Below are 20,631 nucleotides of genomic sequence, written 5' to 3'. Positions count from 1 at the left end.
ACTTTCTGAAACTGACACATTAAATTATTCTTGAATGTTATAAAAAATACATGGAACAGCTCTTTAATGTGCACAAGTCATTTAATGTTTATAATGAAGCTTAGATGTCATTTCACCTTCTTGTCTCAAACTTCTTCCTTGTGGAAGAAGAAGTATGGAAATGAAACTTTTATATTTTATTGATTCTTAGCAGTCCAGGTACAAAGTTCTGAAAAAGCCTGGCTTAAGGCAGGACCACAGCAGACTCTGGAGTGCAGATCTCCGGGTCTCACCAGAGGGCGTTTTGGCAAGAGTGCTGACCAGGAGTGACTCAGCTCAGGGTTTCATTGTTTTAGTTTCATAATTCACCTTATAAGAGAAAATTTTAAATGGGCAAAAGGAGCTCACAGTAGTATATTTGCTACCCACAGGATCTGTTGGACCACAATCAAAAAGGAAAAAAATCCAGAAAAAATGTGAAAGAAACATTCAAAAGAGTACATTACAATTGCTTTCTAGGGAACCAATAGCAGAATGAAGTATAATGTAGTGGAAAAGGCACTTTGTTTTTGGTCCCCTGAAGTTATGATTTCGATAATTTTGCATGAATTAAACTACTTTCTTTCATCCTCTAATGTAGAGATTTTTCCCATTGATGTTTATGTGATCATGTCTCGTCTTTTGCCACGATTACATCCTGTGGTTGTAATTACTGGATTTAATTGTTCTTTGTTTAAAAAATTTCTGTGTCCCATTCATATAAACTGCCACAGGCAGAATATATAGGATTTAGATACCTTTGCACATTCTCTTTCCAAAAATTGTTGTTGATTTTCTGAAGAGTCTTAGCCAAGTCATTTGATTTCTTTCTCCCTTTGGCAAAGTAGAAATGCTCTGTTATTTGCTTTATTATAATTAAACGTCATTAGATGAAATCTTCAATACATGCTTATGTTTTCACATAGTTTTGTCATGCTGTAATATCATTCATGGATATCTTTATATTCTGCCACATGGCCAGTCAGAGGTAACTGGTAGTGGGCTCTGTTGTAGTACAGGCAACGCTGTTGGGTCCTGGGAAATAATAATCAAACTAAGTTTCAAATATATGCTCTGTCTATGCAAGAGAAGAGAATGTTGACAAATTCATCTCGCTTAAGTAAGGCATTATTACTTACAAACAAGTGTCCTTTAAGCAGGATACCAGTGGCAGAAAAATGATGCTAAATAGAAGTTCTATAGAACAACATTTTAATTATACTTCTCAATGAAACTAAATATTTAAGAATCTCTTAGCTCTTTTGGAATAAATATCATATAATTACTTAATATTTCATTTTTTAAATGCAGGAACAGAATATTTTAATTTGTACAAATCAGTTAATTGAAGTGAAGGAACCAGAGGTATATAAGTTGGAGTTCCTACCTTTAAGAGTCTTCACAATATACTGGGGATGATGAGACATATATACAATAATTACCAAGTAATACTAGCCAACACTTAATGGAATGGGCCAGGTGCTATTCTAAGTGTTTTGTTTTAATCCTCATGACGATGCTGCAAGATGGACATTATTGTCTTCATCCACATTTTTAAGATAGATAAACTGAATCACTAAGAGAGTAAGGAACTTACCCAAAGCTGCGCTGCCTGCAAGTGGGAGGCCTCTGTCCGACTCAGGCACATATGGCTCTAGATCTTTTTGCTCTTAGTTGATAAAACATGCCACTTCTCTGGGGAGAATATGATAAATGCTGAGAATACACACAAAGACAAAGAAAAAATTCACTGCGCCTGGGATATTTAGGAAAGGTTTGATAGATTTGGTGGCAACTATGCTAGGTCTTACGTTAACTTGTCCCCTTATTCTAGTTCAATAATACTGAAATTCAAATAAGTTGTATCCTTTCTCTCTTTCAGCCTTTGGTACAGGCTACATGTGATTCTCTTCTTGTTGAATTATCTTCCCATCTTTTTAACCTGGGAATCATCTACTCATCCTTTCAAATAACAGTGCAGATGTCACCTCTCTGGAGAGTCCTTTCTTGCTACCCAGGACTGGGCTAGCTGCCCCTCCCTGTGCGTTCACCTGAAACACTCTAGAACTTATTTCACTGCATTTTTAGTGATTGGATCCAGTGCCCATATCTGTATCTAGGCACTTTGTGAAATTTCAACAAGATCTGGAAAAATGGAGATGGAAGCAGTAAGCATGGGAATCTATTCCAAGTACTTTTCTCAGGTTGGGGGTAGGACACAATGGATACTGAGTTATTAATACCTTTAGATTAATAAGTTTATAATAAATTCATTATGCACAATTTTTAAAGGTATATTTTGGTTAAATTAATTTTTTTACTTTCAAATATTATATTAATCTTCTACTAAGAAAAGCATAAACTAGTGACAAATTTTATATTTCTATAACAATTGAAAAAAACCCATAGAATGAAACATCTCTTATTTCTTTAGATTTTTTGCTTATATTAAACTTTAATTAAAGTTATAAAAATAATACTCAATTATTAGAAAATAATTCAATATAATTTAAAATTTGATCCCAGATAATGTGTATCATAATACTATATAATAAACTAATGTTTATCATAATTATCATGGTGGGAATATAGCTTATTGTCTGCCTCAGCTAAGAGAGTATAACTTACCTCCCAATTTCCCTTTTTGCCCCTATTTATTCACATTCCTACATGCTCTATTTATTTCTGAATATTAATATTTTATTCATATGCTAAATAAATTGAGCTTAAACAATAACACATGCTGTCAAACATATCCAATGAGGTAGAGCATAATGAATGTGCTAAGTAAGTACTGTATGAGATCATTGAAAAATTAAGCATGGTTACATATATTTAGACCTATATTCATTACATACACACAATGTCAAACTTGATTTATTAATTGTAGAATATCAATTTCCCTGTTTCTGTGACCAGAGGATCCTAAACTATTTGAAAACATATTTTCTTTAGGAATACATTTATCGAAATACCTTGATATATTCCCCAGACCAAGAAGTATAGGCCAAGAAGAAAAAAATTAAGAGGTATTTTTTTTTCCATTGCATAGTATGGACCATGAAGAGTCAATATTTTTAAAGCCCTATTAATCTGAGCTCCAGGATATATTATTTTAAATCATCTATTTTTAAATTATATAAATAATACCTGTTAACACAGAAATTTTTGAAGACCTAGAAAAGCATGCAGAAAGCAACAGAAAACAATCTCTTATTAGCTCTCTGACCCTGGAGACTTAACCTCTCTGTGCCTCATTTTTCTTAAATGTGTAATGGGCTACTCATAAAACCTACCTTATTGGGTTATTAAGAGGATTAGTGAATTAATATTTGCAGAGAGCTTAGAACAGTACATAGCACATAGTAAGCACACACTGTTAAGTAAATAAAATAAATTATGCTACCCAAACATAATAACTTAAAAATTGGGGGTATATTCTTCCAGCATTTTAGTATATGACATGTATATGTATATAAATAAAATGGTATTACATTCTGCATAATGTTAGCAGCTTGATTTTTCATTTAGCATTACTTTGAAATAGTTTTGAAAGAGAATTAAGCAATAAAAAGAAAGCATCCATGGTATTGAATTTCACTGATGTCTCATTCCGCAAACCTTTTATGGATGTCTACTGTGGTCAGGACCTGTACTAATCTCTATGCAGGACAAATTCCCTGTCCGTTACACAGGGTTTGTACTGACAATTGGAACTGAAAATATAAATGAAAGAATCTAATACCTAACACTGGGTATATTTATTATGTGCCAGACACTGTTCCAAGTGCTTCAGTAGTATACTGCTTACAACAAATATTATCATCACCATTTACAGATAAAAAGATTGAAGCACAGAGAGGCTAAGTAAATATCTCAAGTTCAAATAGCTAGTAACAGATAAAGCCAGAGTTTGAACCCAGGTCATCTGGCTCTGAGATCTGTATACTTAAATTCACTCTCTGCTGCCCATCATGCTATGGCACGATGATAGTCCAGTTCTAATTGCCTCTCTGGTTTCATCACACAATAATCCTCTGTCCTCTCTAGGCACTATTCCCCAACTAAATCCTGCACTATTATGCCTCCAGTTTTTCTGTTCATGCTGTGTTTTCTGTTGGAATGTTCCTTTCTTATGCTTTTGCCTGTCAGAATCTCTAGCTTATTCTGCAAGTTCCAGCTCAAATGACATCCACTCTCAAACCATTACACCCACTTCAGTATTACTCATTTCCTCTTTCTTTCTATAGCACACTTTGAAAAATATAACCCTATTATAGCATCTACTACAGCCTGATGTATTATACTCCCCTTTCTCTGAAAACAGGAATTGAATCTATTCATTTCAGTATTGCTAGCACCATATACAGTGCTTTCACAGAATGAGTTCAGCAAATAAATATTTTCCGGATGGAATTGACACAACTGCAGTGGTCTAGGACAGAAATAATGTGGACAGAAACTAAGCACAATGGAAATGGAAGGGACCTAGAAAATGATTTTCAATAATTAAAGCAATTGATTTATTTTTCCTTTCATGTTTTTCTCTTTGGGGAGGCTTTGGAGGAGCACAGTAAAGCATCATCAGATAGTGTGGGAATTAGTCTTCATGGTGGAGGGTAGCCATGATTCAAGACCCAGAGTTATTTATTAAACCTAGAGCACTTCATTTAACATTTTTGAGGACTCAATTTCCTCATCACTAAAATGGGACTGAATACTTTAATTGGAACATTGCTGTGAGGATTAAAAACAACTAACATCAAAGGATTAAGAGCTCTGTAAATATTAATAATTGTTATAAAAACTTCCCTCTAGCAACTATGGAATTCTCACCCAATGACAAATTATAAAGTGGTTAAAAGTACAAGATTCAATGTAAAACACGTCTGTGTTTGAAAATCTGCTTTACCTGTTTCTAGCTACATGACCTCAGGCGAGTTAACTAAACAAGATCTAAGCTTTTGTTTTCTAAAAGAAGTTGAGTTGAAAAAACTGACTGAATATAAAGTGCCTAAGTACATATAGTTTGCTCAATAAATGTGATCTATAAATGTAAAAAATCAAACTTCCTGGGAAGTAAAAGGGGTTAAGTATATAAAAGGATTATTCTAATGTCTAGCACATAATAAATTCTCAAAAATATTAGCCATAATAAGCATATATATAACAGATATGTTGATATAAACATATACATGAAACAAGTATAACCTGTATTCGAAATGTAAAGACAGAACCTATTATTAATAGAACTGGATCGAATTTGTGTTTTACGGGAAAATGTTATATGCAGAGCCCCAGAATGACTGGACTTGGGTGTGAAAACAATAAACACAAGTGTCATTGCTCACAGATACCCTTAACATAGGCATACTATATATACACTGTACTTCATCTATGCTTTTTTTCTCCAGAGAAACACATTTCATCTGCAGTTATGTAGTCAATTTCCAGGTACCTCTATAAACAGGTGTCAAGATACAGTGACACTATATATTTAACAAAAATCCTTAATGTCTTAAAATAAAAATAAAGTATATAGTCTGGTCTGTAAGGATAAATTTATTTAACAGCAGAGTTGGTGATTGATGACTTGATAATATAAATCCATAATAGAAACGTATATACAGTTACTACATATGGAAATAAACATATATTTGCTGGCAAGTAACAATGAGTATAAAAGGGAAAAATGATGAGAAAATATAAAATAATATTGACTTTAAATTTCTATTTTAGAAAAGTTTTTTTTTACTTTTCTAATAATATAAACAATAAATGTGCATTATAATAATTTAGTAAAATACATGGTACCTAGAAGAGAAAAAAATATACACTGTATGACCACCCATGGGGAAACCCCTGTTAGATTTTGACATATTTCTTTTTTTTTTTTGCGGTACGCGGGCCTCTCACTGTTGTGGCCTCTCCCGTTGCGGAGCACAGGCTCCGGACCCGCAGGCTCTGCAGGCCATGGCTCACGGGCCCAGCCGCTCCGCGGCATGTGGGATCTTCCCGGACCGGGGCACAAACCCATGTCCCCTGCATCAGCAGGCAGACTCTCAACCACTGCGCCACCAGGGAAGCCCGACATATTTCTTTATAAAAACTTTTGTCTCTAATTTCTAATATTATTTTTAATAATGTTCTTTGCTAGATCGATGACTTTGTGAAGGGAACTACATTCAACCTCAGGCTTGATTAATGTGTAGTCAGCAAAGGATAGTGACCCTGCAAATGTAGAACATGCAATGGTTAATTCAGTCACAGAGATCTGCATTTGGTGCTGACCATGTTTATGTATTTCTGCAAAGTCATAGTCAACTTATAATTACCATATTTTGCATTTCATTGAGTGAATAAATGACAGCCTTTCCAGTGGTTGGATTGGGAACAGGTGAGAAAGGAGTTTTGGGGGAGAGGAGAGTATTTTAGTATATCAAGAGCAGAGAGATCAGGATTCCATTATTTTTCATAGAAAGCAACAGTGCTGACATTTTGTTTAAGGTTTGCTTTATTCACCAATTATGAAGGCCAATAGTGTTTGCAACTGTAACTAATGATAATATGGACCTTCTATAAACACAAGTTCATTCAAAACATGTTTATATAATATGTGAGGGTGCGTGTGTGTATGTGTAATGTTTTGAGGAAAATTTGAAAAAACAATTTGGTGTACCTTTCAATTTCTAAACTTTCTCAGATAAAGAGTAAGCTCATAAAGTTTCAGAACATAAAAAGGTGCCCAGTATATAAATACTGAAATAGGAGAGACATATCATTTTACTCATTATCTGGTAAACTACCTTCCTCCTAAAATGCACCATGTTCTCTTGTTATCTCCTAACAATAATTAAAAAGTTAGGGCAGAAAGGAAAATGTATAACGAAGTATCACAGTAATACTTAGAAACAGCTATAAAAGTCATTCGGTTACTAACCGCTTATTTACCTGTTGTTTTAGCATGGCTGCGGGAACTTTGTCCGTGTAATTCAGGCTTTCAACCGCACGCATTTGTATGTTTGTGGGAGTGGTGCTTTCAGCCCAGTCTGTACTTATTTGAACAGAGGGAGGAGATCAGAGGTAAGTGTAACAATTTTTCATTCTTAGTTTGATGTTAGTGTCAAAGATTTCTTACAACTGTATTTAACAGTAAAAACTTGGAAATATCATTAATGGCCATAAAAAAAGTTTCAAGCCCTTTAAACACAAAATATATTACATTTGGTTCCTGTCTGCCAGGTTACTTCAAGTATAGCCTTTTGCCTTCAATTAAATATATATGTTTCTGAATGGAAAAGCTGCAGAAGATAAAGGAAGGAGAATGGTATAATTTCATAATTACTCAGAGCATAAGGTATTGATAATATGTGCTCCAAATTATAGAAATATTGTAGTATAAACTCACTTTCTCAAATCTATTTTAAGTAATTTCTTATTTATCATATTTCAAATCTGGTAAATTTTTATGAGGTAGACACCTGTAAGAGATGTATAAAGCAGGATGACAAGCGCCTTAGCTGAAAAGAACTTTATATAATTAATAAATCATACTTCCATTTTAGACCAACATTGGTCTACACTAGGCTATTATAGCTTTATTTTTACATTGGTTAAAATGATTTGGGGTTCTGTGAACAAAAGCATTTACTAAAGACTAAATACATAGCTAATTGTATAGTCAAATATAAGGCTGGTTGAACTTCACCTGTGATGTTTAAGACTGTTTATCTCAGTTCACAATTATTGACTAAGGAAACTACGCATTAGATCAAAAGAGTTTTCCTTATTCTTTTAATGAAACATGTTGCTTTACGTAATACAAGTATTTTAAAACTGAATTCTTTCAAATTAACTTGCTTTTGTTTCATTATGCAACTTAAATCTAGAAATTCCAGTCCTTAAATAATATCTTAATTCAATTTTAGAGGTTAGAATTGTAAAAAAAGATTAAATATTGCTACTGATATACTTAAGTTTATTTTTCTTTAACAAGGATTCATCCACTTTAGTACTAACATAATTGAACAATGATTTCCTCTATAGTCTTTTATTATTAAATTTTTTTCAGATGTAATTTATATGTATCTATCTTTCAGTGAATAAAAAGCCATTTAAAAATAAATGAGTAATTATAATTGGACCCCAAATTGAGCCATTTACAAGTAGTTTAAGATGATATGAAATATTAAAATTCTTAAAGAAAAGTAAAGCTATGCTTCTTGGAAGAGTACAATTGGCTGAATTGAGCTTGTCATTAGAACCACATGCCTGTGATCAGCTAATTAAATAAACTAGTGTCCCAGACGTCTGCAGTCTGTCAGACACTCCACTGAGGGCTGTGCAGTCACTGTACAGGCCAACAACTGCATAGCAGTTTTCATATTTTAAATAAAATCATTTTCCCATGTACAAATTGCCCACTATACACTTCAGGGTTTAATTGGGAAGTTGGTCCAAAAAATAATCTCCTTTGGAAAACCAGCATGGAATAAATTTTAATCACTTTACTAAATATGAACTACTTTAGTCTCACTTCAAAAGATGTGTTTCAAAGGGGAATCATTTCCATTAATTAATCTCTTTAAATAATATATTAAGAGCCTATTTAAGTGTGAAAAAGATTATGAAATTTTAAGCTTTTTGTTTTCCTTAATAGTCAAGTCAAAGTGTTTCACCACAACATCATTTTTAGATATCTGTAGTATATAAGTAATAATATAAATATAGAATGCACAGTTTTATCAAACATCTTATGTATTTATTTTCTTTAGTTTAGAATGAAAGACCACATGATGCAGAAAGTTGTATTTTGAGAGAATTCTCCTTATTCATCACTAACATTGTATTTTGTAGTGATCAGAGGTAGTACTTACTGCTAAAACCCTATGTTAGTACTAAGATATAGCATTTTTCATGTATTTGAAACCACTTTGAAAGTGAACCAGGTTAGGGTGGCACAGTCATTAAGTATTCCTGTTTATTTCTGACACATTATCTACCATCTTTTATTTGCCTGTCTAATAGCAATTCATTGGTTCTCAGAGAACATTTTATAACCCTACTTCACATTTGGAACACCACGCACTTTCATGAGACTCTATGGCCCTTCCATTATTTTGTGAGACTGATTCAGAGCTTTCCTAGAGCAATTCAATGGTGTCCATCCAAAGAGCCTACAATCTTTGCTACATAGATTCCTAACCATAGTTCTTCTCTTTTATCCACTGTCTTCTGTTTCTGGAAAAAGATAAAGCAACACAAGTAAATGATGACTTTAACTAATGAATAAAACATTAATAAGAAACAATTATTGGTTAATTGTGCTGCACATTCTTGGAATGTTACCTCTCATCTTGGGTTGATTTTATCAGATGCCTCCATAACATCAGTTCTCATAACTGAATACTGTTTAAGCCCCGGATGCTGCCACTCATCAAGCAGATAACCTTGCCTTTGATTGACCAAGAATATCACAGGCATTCAAATTATTCCATGTGCTTTTTGAACAAAATTAATCTCCAAACTTTTCTGTTTATGCATCTTTTTGTAGCTTTTCTCTTGTCAGAAGAATAGCTGTGCATTTTCCTTATCAAGAAAGTTCTCTGATCTTTAGCCTTCACTGTTTTACGTCTTCATTCCCTTTCCCCTGTATTTACTCTTTTTTTCTTGTTTAACAATAAGTTTTCTTTCTTGTGACTTTTTTCAACTCTTCTCCTTTCTCTCTCTTTTACTTTATCACAAAACTTCTCGGATTAGTAGGCTATATTTTCAGCTTTTACAATCCTATTTTCCATGTCTTTCATTAAACCTTTCTAATCTAAATTTCATTTTCACCCATTAACTGAAACTCTTCCCTAATGACCAAGATTCTCAGTGATCAAAGGGACTCCCCTAATCAGCATCCTTTCTCCTAGACCAATCTATGACACGTTGGTCATGCCCTCTATTTTTCAGTGCCGTTATTATTATTATTTTTTTTTTTTTTTTGTGGTACGCGGGCCTCTCACTGTTGTGGCCTCTCCCATTGAGCAGCACAGGCTCCGGAAGCGCAGGCTCAGCAGCCATGGCTCACGGGCCCAGCCGCTCCGCGGCATGTGGGATCTTCCCGGACCGGGGCACGAACCCGTGTCCCCTGCATCAGCAGGCGGACCCTCAACCACTGCACCACCAGGGAAGCCCAGTGCCATTATTGATATCTATAACCATGGGACATCTTGCCATGCCCTCTTTCCTGATTTTTCACCACATACTCTCTTTCTGGTCCTATTTTTTCTCTTATTGATTCAATCTACAAATATGTATTTTTAATAAGAGTAATGGCAGAAACAAAATCATTTCAGAACTTGTAAGCTATCTTTAAGATACTGGTCTTTGTCCTGTGTCTAGGAAGAAGCAACTGAAACAACCTTAAGCAGAAAGTGCCATGAACAGAATTGTGTTGTCACTTGTATTTTACATTACATTGATACTTTTGTTGTTCGTTTTTTGTTTGTTTGTTTGTTAGCTTCTTTAATTATAAAGTTGCCATGAACTGAGATGAGAAACAATGAAGAGAACCATGTCTGAGGTTAAAATTATGAGCCTGGGTTTGATTCTGTTGAGTCTGAGACGCTGCTGAAAGATACAAGTAGAAATATCAAGTAGGCAGCTGAATATAAATTTGGCTATATAAATGTTTGAGTAATTGTTTCATAAGAGTAACTGAAGCCCAAACAAAGTGTAGATTTAATCATGCAGAAAGAGTATAGTATGAAAAGAATGATTATGACTGAGACTTGAGGATCTCCTAACTTTAAATGGCCAGATGGAGGAAAAGGGATCTCCAAAAAAGACTAAAAAGAAATAAGAGGAGAGGAAAAAAAAAAAGTGTGTTCTGGGAATAAAAACAAGTCATTTAAAAAAGACAGAAGTGGACAACAATCTCAAATACCATTGAGAATCCAAGAAAGAAGAGGTCTAAAAAAATAAGCACTGAGTTGTGTACATGATAGTCATTAGGGGTCTTGCCAAAAAAGGGTTTCAATAGAGCAGTTGAGGTTGGATTCCCAACTGAAGTGGATTGAGAAGAAAGTGAGAACTCAGGAAATGGTGATGAGTATATGTAATTCTTTAAGAAATGTGATTCTCAAGGAGAGTAATGTATAAGAGCTGAAGGAGTTGTTGAAATAATGTTGTAAAGGATCCAGTTAATGAGATTAAAGAACAAGTAGGGGACTTCCCTACTTGTGGCAGTGGTTAAGAATCCACCTGCCAATGCAGGGGATACAAGTTTGAGCCCTGGTCCAGGAAAATCCCACATGCAGAGGAACAACTAAGCCCGTGTGCCACAACTACTGAGCCCATGCGCCACAACTACTGAAGCCTGCGTGCCTAGAGCTCGTGCTCTGCAACAAGAGAAGCCACCGCAATGAGAAAGCCGCGCACCGCAATGAAGAGTAGCCCCCACTCCCTGCAACTAGAGAAAGACCGTGCGCAGCAACAAAGACCCAACACAGGCAAAAATAAATAAATAAAATAATTAATTAAAAAAAAAAAAAAGAACGAGTAGGGATAATGGAAAGTATAAGTTGCCTAAGAAGACTGGGTAAGATAGGACCTGAAACACTGGTGGAAGGATTGGCCTCAGAGTAAGAGAAATATTTCCTCTCGTGTATTAGTGGATGTATTCACGCATAGTTATATATTTGGTAGTGAGAAACTGATGCCTTATTTAAGGGCTTCACTTTCTAAGCAACATGGTTGTCAATCATATGAGCTGAGAATAAATTGGGAGATTTGACGATAGTGGCAATGGTTTGAAGTTATCAAGGGAAGAACCAGTTGACAGAGTGCCTTTGAAAGGTTGCTGAGCAGTGTAGAGGGTTCACTTTAAGTTGGTGATCAAAAATCTATACTATGTTGAATACACCTTGTTGGATAACCTTTCGCAAAATGCTTAGAAGTTTGGAGGCAGGTGTGGAGAATGTAGGTAGATGTGTCTTTATAGGCTATGGGTGCAATGAAAACAATCACAGATTCAAGGAAATTAATATTGATATTTTTGAAAAAAACAATTAAAAAGCATGGAATCTAATCTATCTATCAAGAAGATAGAAGGCTGATAAATTGTAAAAAATAGAAAGGGTTCTTAGGCGATGAGTTTGAAGAATTGTTGCAGGGTGCTTGAATTAGTCATTATTCAGGTAGATCACATCCCTTCCTGGGGATGACAAGATCTAGACTATCACTGTGTGAGTACAAGGAGGCTATGCAATGGAGAAGGAAGTCAGTGGCGAGCAAGTGGTGCCTAAGCAATCTCCTCAATTCCTGCAGTGCCAGCTGTCACTTTTTTAGTCAAATCTATGTATGACTCTGGCTACACAACCAAGTTTACTAAATTGTATTGTTTTCCTGCAGGTTTATCATTGTTTAGTTATTGTATAAATGATTACCTCTTGGAAAGCAGACATAGTTAGGAGTCAGGAGACTGAATTTTAATTTTGCTTTTGTCACTATTTAGCTATGGGTTATCTTGGACAAGTCATATTTTCCTCATCTTTAGAGTTAATCCATGAAGAGCGTCGTGTTATAGGACCTTTCTAGGCTAGAGCACTGTGATTCTTTTTAAGCTCTCTAATTTCCCATTACCTCAGGGATTTCCCGCCAATACATCAAACTCAGTATAACAAAAATGAACTAGTTTTATTTTCTTTAAAGAGTCAAAACTTCAGAATCAACTTTGTTTTCTTCATCTTCTTGAGCTGCCTCCAATTTGTTATTGATTGCCAAGCTCTGTCGATTTTCACTTTACAAATCCTCTTACATCTTTACCACTCTTACCCTGACCACTGAGATCCTGGCATGTCGGATTATTATTACCTAATTCCTGGACTACTGCAGTTCAAAACAAGTTTGTTTTCTTGAACCCAGTGTCTGTCTTTACAACCACCATTCTCAATCTTCTTAAAGCACAAGTAAGACCCAATCTTCTTAAAGCAATGTTTTGAATCCTTCTGTTCCATGCTCAAAAATGTTGAGCCCGTATTTCATTCAGGATAATTTTGAAAAGCAGCATGATAATTAAGGTCCTCCATCATTTAATGCAATCTGCAAATGTGATCATTTTTCTTTGAATTTTAGTAGTAGCTTTTACTAACTTTATGTAAGAAAAACGATAAATATACCAACAAAATGCTCCCTCTAACTGAGGCTACACTGACCATTATATTTCAAATTGAACACACTGCCCCCCATCCATGGATTTCCCTAGTCCCATTCCCTGTTTAATTTTTTCCTAAGCACTGAGTACCATCTAACATACTTTATATTTTACGTATTTATTCTCTTTATATTCTTTATTTATATTATCTGTCATTAGATTATAAATTACCTACAGGTAAGGATTTTTGTCTATTTTGTTTACTTCTACCCACAATGTTTTGTCAGTGTCTGGCAAGTAGTAGGTGCTCAATAAATTTTTGTTAAATAAATAAATGAATGAGTAAAAGAAACATTTTAATCTAAATTATGAATTATTTTGTTGAATCTAGTATAATGCTTTATATAACAAAATAAGTGGTAACAAAATTTTATGTTTAAAAAAATCTTGATTATTTTGAAAGTTTCATAATCCTCATACACATTGTTTCTCTGTAATCAGTTTTCTTCTTTTGGCCAACGTTCAACATACCTAGTTCAGGTTTACAATGATCCTTGATTTCCAAGTGTTTTTTATTGATGTTGATTTGAGAACTTGTTGGATCAGCTTTATGGGGAGTGTAGTAGGATGTGAACTTGACCTGCTGAGGTTAGCTTTATAACTTACAAATGGATTCTTCATATAGGCCAAGAGAGTCTTAATATAGTAAAATTGGGAAGGCATAAGCAACCAAGTAGAAAGCATATTATTTATGATGATGCTTTGTTTTACTAAAGAAAAATTGGTTAACTAAGATAAAGTAATTTATCGTTACTACATTTCCAATTTTATCTGTAATAAAGGACCAAGTTTTCATGATTGACTCCAAGTGTGAATCCGGAAAAGGACGCTGCTCTTTCAACCCCAATGTGAACACAGTGTCTGTTATGATCAGTAAGTGGAAAATAAAAGAGGGAGGGGGAAATATTTTTTTAAAAAGGAAATTAAATTAATTAAAGAAAATAAATTCATGATACCATATGCCCATTTTGGATAGCTGCATGGATGATAGCACCTGAGTAAAATAATAGAAAGTTGTGAGAAATTTTAATTTCTCGTTTCCAAGAATATTCATGATTAAATGATAACCATGTATTTTTTCATCTAATATGACTGCTGTTATTTGTAGAGCAAGTCAACCATTTAAAAAGCGTATGTATGTATATATATATATTAATAGGTATTGTGTATGTGCATACATATATTAATATATATTATAAAGTAACTTTCAGTGTTTTCTGTAGTTGTTTTTCTAGTATTAATTATATTCACTTTTCCTCATGTTTTAGTAATCTTTTACAAATGATTAAAACTGGTATTTCTTTCATGCAAAATAATAACAAAGTGCATGTGTTAGCTAAGTACATTCTCTGTGGATTGTCTAGAAGTTGCTGTACTAAAAAAGATGTGCTCATAAAACCACTTTTTTATTTTCTCATTTTTTATAAAATATATCAGTTAAGAAGCAGGCCCAGTTGATTGCTGCTACACACATTAATAAATCAATATCCTTGAGTCTCAATCATCCAGTGCCTGTCTATACCTCACTTAGAAGACATTCTTTTCTGGCTAATTAAGACACTTCTGGAATATGTCTGACTTAACATTAGTTGACTCTGGGACAAATCTTGGATTTCAGTATGCCGATTATATAGTAAATGCTTTTCCCTTTTTGTTTCTCTATGTATTGCCAGTGGTAAAATTGCATCATTTGACAGTAGAACAGGTGGAAAAATAATTAATTTGTTCAAAACCCTTTGCTTTGATTCATTTAAAAAGGCAACTCATCTTTCTTTCTCAGATCTGGAAACTAAATTAAGACAAATACATCCAGCACTGACTGAAATGTGAGCTTGGAAATTATCCAGTAAATTATTTCCCTATAGTCATTCAAATTGGGTAGGGAGGAAATGAAAATGTATCATTAGGACAGAAAAATTAGAAAGCTTTGAAACTTCAAGATATCCAATTAAGTCTGATACAGAGTATTTTCAAATAAGTTTCTAAATATTATTTAATAGAAGCAGTGTCTCAGAAATTATTTTCTTCATGAGGAAGAAAATTTTATTCACCTTTAGAAACTGTAAGATTTGTATAGTACTAGATAAATATATAAAGTTTTTACTTATTTCAAGTTAAATGCTATGAAAATAAACTTCAAAATTCTAAATTATTGTTAACACATACTGGAGTTTTATCTCATCAAATATTATTTAGAACAAAAAAGGGTTAAAACAAGGCAGTATAAATTTTCCTGTTAAACGGTAGTAAGTCATGTAATAGTTTTGCGCTTTAGAGAATTGGATTCATTTATGAAATTAAAGTTGTCATTGCTCTTCATTTTTCAAGGACCTGAGACTTCAATTCCTAGGCTTATATTCCTCTGCTACTTTTTAATATTTTGATTAACATTATAATTTTTACTCTCAAAGAAAATCATTAAACAGTTTGCTTAACTTGAAACCTGAAACTAAAAAGAGCAGGAAGCTTTATAACCTTATATTTATCATCTTATTTATTCTACCTATTATCCCTGTAATATTATCTCTAATATTTCATTTGTGTACTCATCTCACTTTGCTATTTGATGTTGTATCATTTCTGTTCAATTGCAGTGCACTAAATAACACAAATTGGTTAAAATATTTCTATCTATTAAAGTGCCAAGAAGCGTTGAGGATTAGAATTTCAAATTACATAATATAGCGTGGCATCTGGCCCAACGTGCTAGTGTTCTTTTGCTATTTTTAGTAATTATTGTAGCACAACAAAGTCAGATGACATCTCTTAAAGAACCTCTTCAAAACCTCATGAGATATTTTTTAGTCAGTGGAAGTACAACTGGAAAGCAAAATATTTTTGGATTAAAGTTTAAATTGAGCAAGTTTATCTTTGCATAAACCCTACAATGAAATTCTGAAAGAAAAGAATTTCTACTCTCAAATAAAATTCTTTCCAAAGTGACATTAATTAAATATTTCTTACACAAAATAAAGCAGAAACTTTATTATCCTTAACTTGCTATTAAAATTGCTGAGAATTTAAGACAGGAAATGAAGCCAATTAGCCATCTAACTCTTTTGTAATGTTTAAGACATAACTAATAAGGTGGTATACAGTAGGGTTAGAATCAGTCCTGTCTGCCATAAACCATCCTCTGAGTGTCCTTTTATTTTCCTTCCTGTAAACAGATGCTAATGAATCTATTGAATATCAGGAATTTATAACCTTCTCTTTTGGGCATAATTGGATATAACAAAGCTGTGAAATAATTAATTACAAAGTTTTCTCAATTTAACAATCATTGTATCTACAGAATACTTGTGTAGATGCTTCACAAATGTTCACAAAATTGTAAAGAAGCTAAATAGCTCAAAATTCTTTCAGGCACGTTTTGTTATCTCCCTATAATCTGTTCCCATGGACTTCAGATCTCTACCAGGAAGCAGAGCTTGGTGACACAATGCCTGCCATACCCACTTGCTAACTGGTAGGGGTCCAGTTTGTGACCTGGTGAGCACATATTAAAAACATTCCATTCTCCATTCTATCCTAGGCCAACTGGTATTGCTTATTACTAAACAGTGAGCTTAGAGTGCTTTAAAATGTTTCAGTCCTGCCAAAATGACCACAATCTAAAGGTAGCCAGGAGAGTAATTCTAGAACATTAGTCAAAGAACACAGCTGCATGGTAGTTCAGTGGGCCAAACCTGATCAGGTTTATTATTTTTTAATAGATACTTAACTTTGTGCTCAAAGGTCATACATACCAATTTACCGCTTACTCCCCTTACTAGAATAAAAATTAATGTGGATCTTAACAAATAAGCAAAATGTCCAGTGTTGAGCACATACAGATTAACATATCTTATTTTGTCATTAATAATGATAATTTAATTTAATTTTACAATATCTTTTTTCTTATTTTTAAGTTTTATTTTATATGTGCTAATATGTTAAGCCACATATGGCTTATTAACATCATATTATATTGTTAACATAATGTTAACACGTTACGTGTTGCAATTGAAAAAGTAGCAGTTTGTTTACCTTAGAGAAACCTTCTAGCATAAAGATCAAAACATATACATTTAATGATGAAATTGTTTTATCATTAATAGTACTTTGACAATTTGATGTGGCTCCATCTCATGAAATAATAATAATAAAAACTATTATTTTCAATCCATTTAGTAAAATCATAGAGTTTTTAATATATACTGCGAACTTTTGATCATAATCCAATTCCCATAGAAGTTTGAGATTCAGGGTACTAAATGACTTATCCCTAATTCCCAGTTTAACTACGGCCAAAATTAGAAATCAAGATTTCTGACTCTTACAGTATTTTTTATTTATTAAAGAAGTAATAATTGAGCCATTTCTTTATTTTTATACCTATATTATTTCTGCCATTTCGGATACACACTACACTATATAATCAAGTTTAGTTAAGTATTTAGTATAATTAAGTACAGGCAGAGGAATTTTTATCTCTATATCAGAAAGATTGTTTTGGTCATTATACGGGCAATAATGAGACCAAATTAAACTTTATCCAATTTTTTAATTTGGTGAACAATGGAAACCAATTAACAACTATAAATATTCTGTAATATGTGTCATGATCTAATAAGCAAATTCTCCTTGATTTTAAAAATAGCCTTAAAAACAGTTAAGATTTGCTTTTAATTTTGTTCACATTTTCTTTTTCATAGATGAGGAGCTTTTCTCTGCAATGTATATAGATTTCATGGGAACAGATGCAGCTATTTTTCGAAGTTTAACCAAGAGGAATGCAGTCAGAACTGATCAACACAATTCCAAATGGCTAAGTGGTAAAATAACAGTTTATCCATTTTCTGAGAATCATACTTTAAACTAATTTAATTTCATAATGAAAATTACATTAAAATGGTTAAAAAGTTAAAATATGAGTAACAACAATTCTGTACTCTGTGATTTTAAATATTTACGCTAAATAAGTAAATGAAATGAGCCATATTTCATATTCTAACTGTTTATTAACAATCATAGAATTATCATAGGATATATGAATAAATAAAAGTCACAGTGATATTCATCATATGTACCTATAGACAAGAATCTTCTCCAGTTGTTTAATTGTTGCATGTTACAATGAAACGTCATTCATTTATTTGGTCTACTTGTATATTTAATAATGCCAAATCTAAACATTTTCCTAAATTTATGACAGATATCACGAATAGGGCATATTTAGGAACTCCTATTTGTTTTATGCTTAGATTCTAAAATTATAAAGCTGGTATATATTATTTTTTCACAGTTTGACTAATAATGGAAATCACAAGTATGATAATTTTATGATTATCAGTGTTCAAATGTTTTCAATTTTGGGGGTCACATGGAATTCACATCATGAAAAGTGCTCATTTGACTTTAATGTACAATTCCAATCAGTTGCTGTTGTTTAGAGGAAGAAGAAACCACTAAGATCTTTGTCATTTCACCCTGGGGAAAATTTAAGCTGACCTTAGATTTGGCAATTCACTTAACATTAAACAGTTAAGCATGAATCACTACAGTTAAGCATCTTATTTCACTGACAGACCAGCACAAGAAAGCAGTGATTGTCCATTTACTTCTTCAAGTTATTCCTCCAGTACATCTGGAAATAGAGTATTCTGAAAATTGTTTTGTTCTTGAAATAAGGAATCCCTCTGTCTTCAAATGACTGCATTTTTTCCTTGAAAAGTTTCCCCTTCATTTCATATGCCGTATTTTAAGTGAAATGTGTTTTTCAGATCATGGACTCCCAACTCCTCATTCTGCTTCAGTGAATTTGAGTTTATATGCACTAGCCTGAAAACCACACGTTCAAAAACAAACTTTTTTTTCTATGAAACGACTATTAGATCCCATGGGAAATAACTGGTAGAAAAGTTTTTCAATATTTTAAAACTCATCAGGCACAAAGAAGTTTTGCAATTAGTGTACTTCCAGAATGTATTGCAGACAGAGAAAAATAGTTGAAGCTTTATATCATAGCTCTACTTTATGGCACTTGACATTCCAAATGCGGTATGTTCAGTGAATACAATTGCTTGCTTTTAGACTTTTTGGCTATGAATATTGAATTGTTCCTTTATACCAAAGATGGGGAAGGCATGTGCCTGTGGTCTACTTGGATGGAGAGTAGATGGATTTTCATCATGAGTATATATATCGTCTTTGTATTTTTTTCTAGAACCTATGTTTGTGGATGCACATGTTATCCCAGATGGCACTGATCCAAATGATGCTAAGGTGTACTTCTTCTTCAAAGAGAAACTGACCGACAGTAGCAGAAGCACAAAACAGATTCATTCCATGATTGCTAGAATATGTCCTGTAAGTATTAAAGTTGTTCTAATTTGATGAAAGACTAAGAAATTCAAATTATGTAAACATGTCTTCTTTTCCCAATAGTTTATCTTCCTACTTTTTAAATCTATGGTTACAAATTAATAAAATATTAAAAGGAGACATTTAGATTTAATGTTTATTCACATCAGTCATACAAGATAAACACACTATTTTGGAAAATAATTTAATCCAAGGAATATTTTGGTTATGGTTTTACACAAATAAACAGTTTTGATTAATTTTTGCTTTTTTCCACTTAATGCATTAGAATTAAAAAGAAATTGCTGAATTGTATATTATAAAAAGAAATAGAACAATTCTTATGAATAAAATACAGTAAAAGACAATTATTGAGGAACTGTCTATAATAGTGAGAATTAAGAAATGCTTTAGTAAAATACAGTTCTAATTACAAACTGATCAAAATATTCTTGTGTATCAAGAGTAAGTATACATAGAAACTCAAAAAAACTCATGATGTCTTCTCACATAAGAGTATTACAGGCTTGTCCTGACTCATTTATGATTAGCATCTTCTGTGCAAAAGTATTTCTTAAAATATTTAGTGTTTAAAATAGTCTATTTTTAAACATTATAATATTCCACTGATTTTGGAGCTTATCTGCTTCTCAGTCATTTGGAACAAGGCAGTGAAGCCAGCTGATGATGTGAAAAGCTTCAGGAAGTACAGAAAAAACGTCATTCAATAGAGACTATTTGTGAATGATCCAAATACCATTTTCCTTGCCCTGACCAGAGAAATATGTATATAAAGCATCTGATTAGAAATATTAAGGATTAAATGATAATGCAGAGAAATGAAGGAGAGAAAATAGAATTATCGGGAACTATTTGGTGTAAGTATAAACACACTCTCCTGACCACGGTAGAATCTGCACGCTTCCCTGTATACAATCATTTATGTTTGTACTGAAGAAAATGAGTTATCAAGAAAAGGCAAATTAAATTATGTAGTCTCCATAACAGCTTACTCATATTTTCATCAGAAATTTAGAAAGTGTTATGGCATATATTTATTAAATTCA

At 33.0% G+C, this 20,631-nt stretch overlaps 1 protein-coding gene across 1 annotated transcript in view; it reads left to right on the top strand.

Moving 5' to 3' along the window:
- The window catches only part of SEMA3C (semaphorin 3C), a 177,637-nt gene that overhangs the window by 88,512 nt on the left and 68,494 nt on the right, over positions 1 to 20,631 (top strand). Inside the window, exons 5-8 of the mRNA XM_029233741.1 lie at positions 6,982 to 7,101; positions 14,002 to 14,092; positions 17,917 to 18,036; positions 19,428 to 19,570. Of these exons, the coding sequence (XP_029089574.1) occupies positions 6,982 to 7,101; positions 14,002 to 14,092; positions 17,917 to 18,036; positions 19,428 to 19,570 (474 nt within the window). The remainder of the gene's footprint in view (positions 1 to 6,981; positions 7,102 to 14,001; positions 14,093 to 17,916; positions 18,037 to 19,427; positions 19,571 to 20,631) is intronic.

Source organism: Monodon monoceros, unplaced genomic scaffold (assembly GCF_005190385.1).
Source record: "Monodon monoceros isolate NGI ecotype Baffin Bay Population unplaced genomic scaffold, NGI_Narwhal_1 Super_Scaffold_2, whole genome shotgun sequence".
Lineage (NCBI taxonomy): Eukaryota > Metazoa > Chordata > Mammalia > Artiodactyla > Monodontidae > Monodon > Monodon monoceros.
The sequence above is the reverse complement of the archived record's forward strand: the minus strand, read 5'-3'. Positions and strand labels throughout refer to the sequence as shown.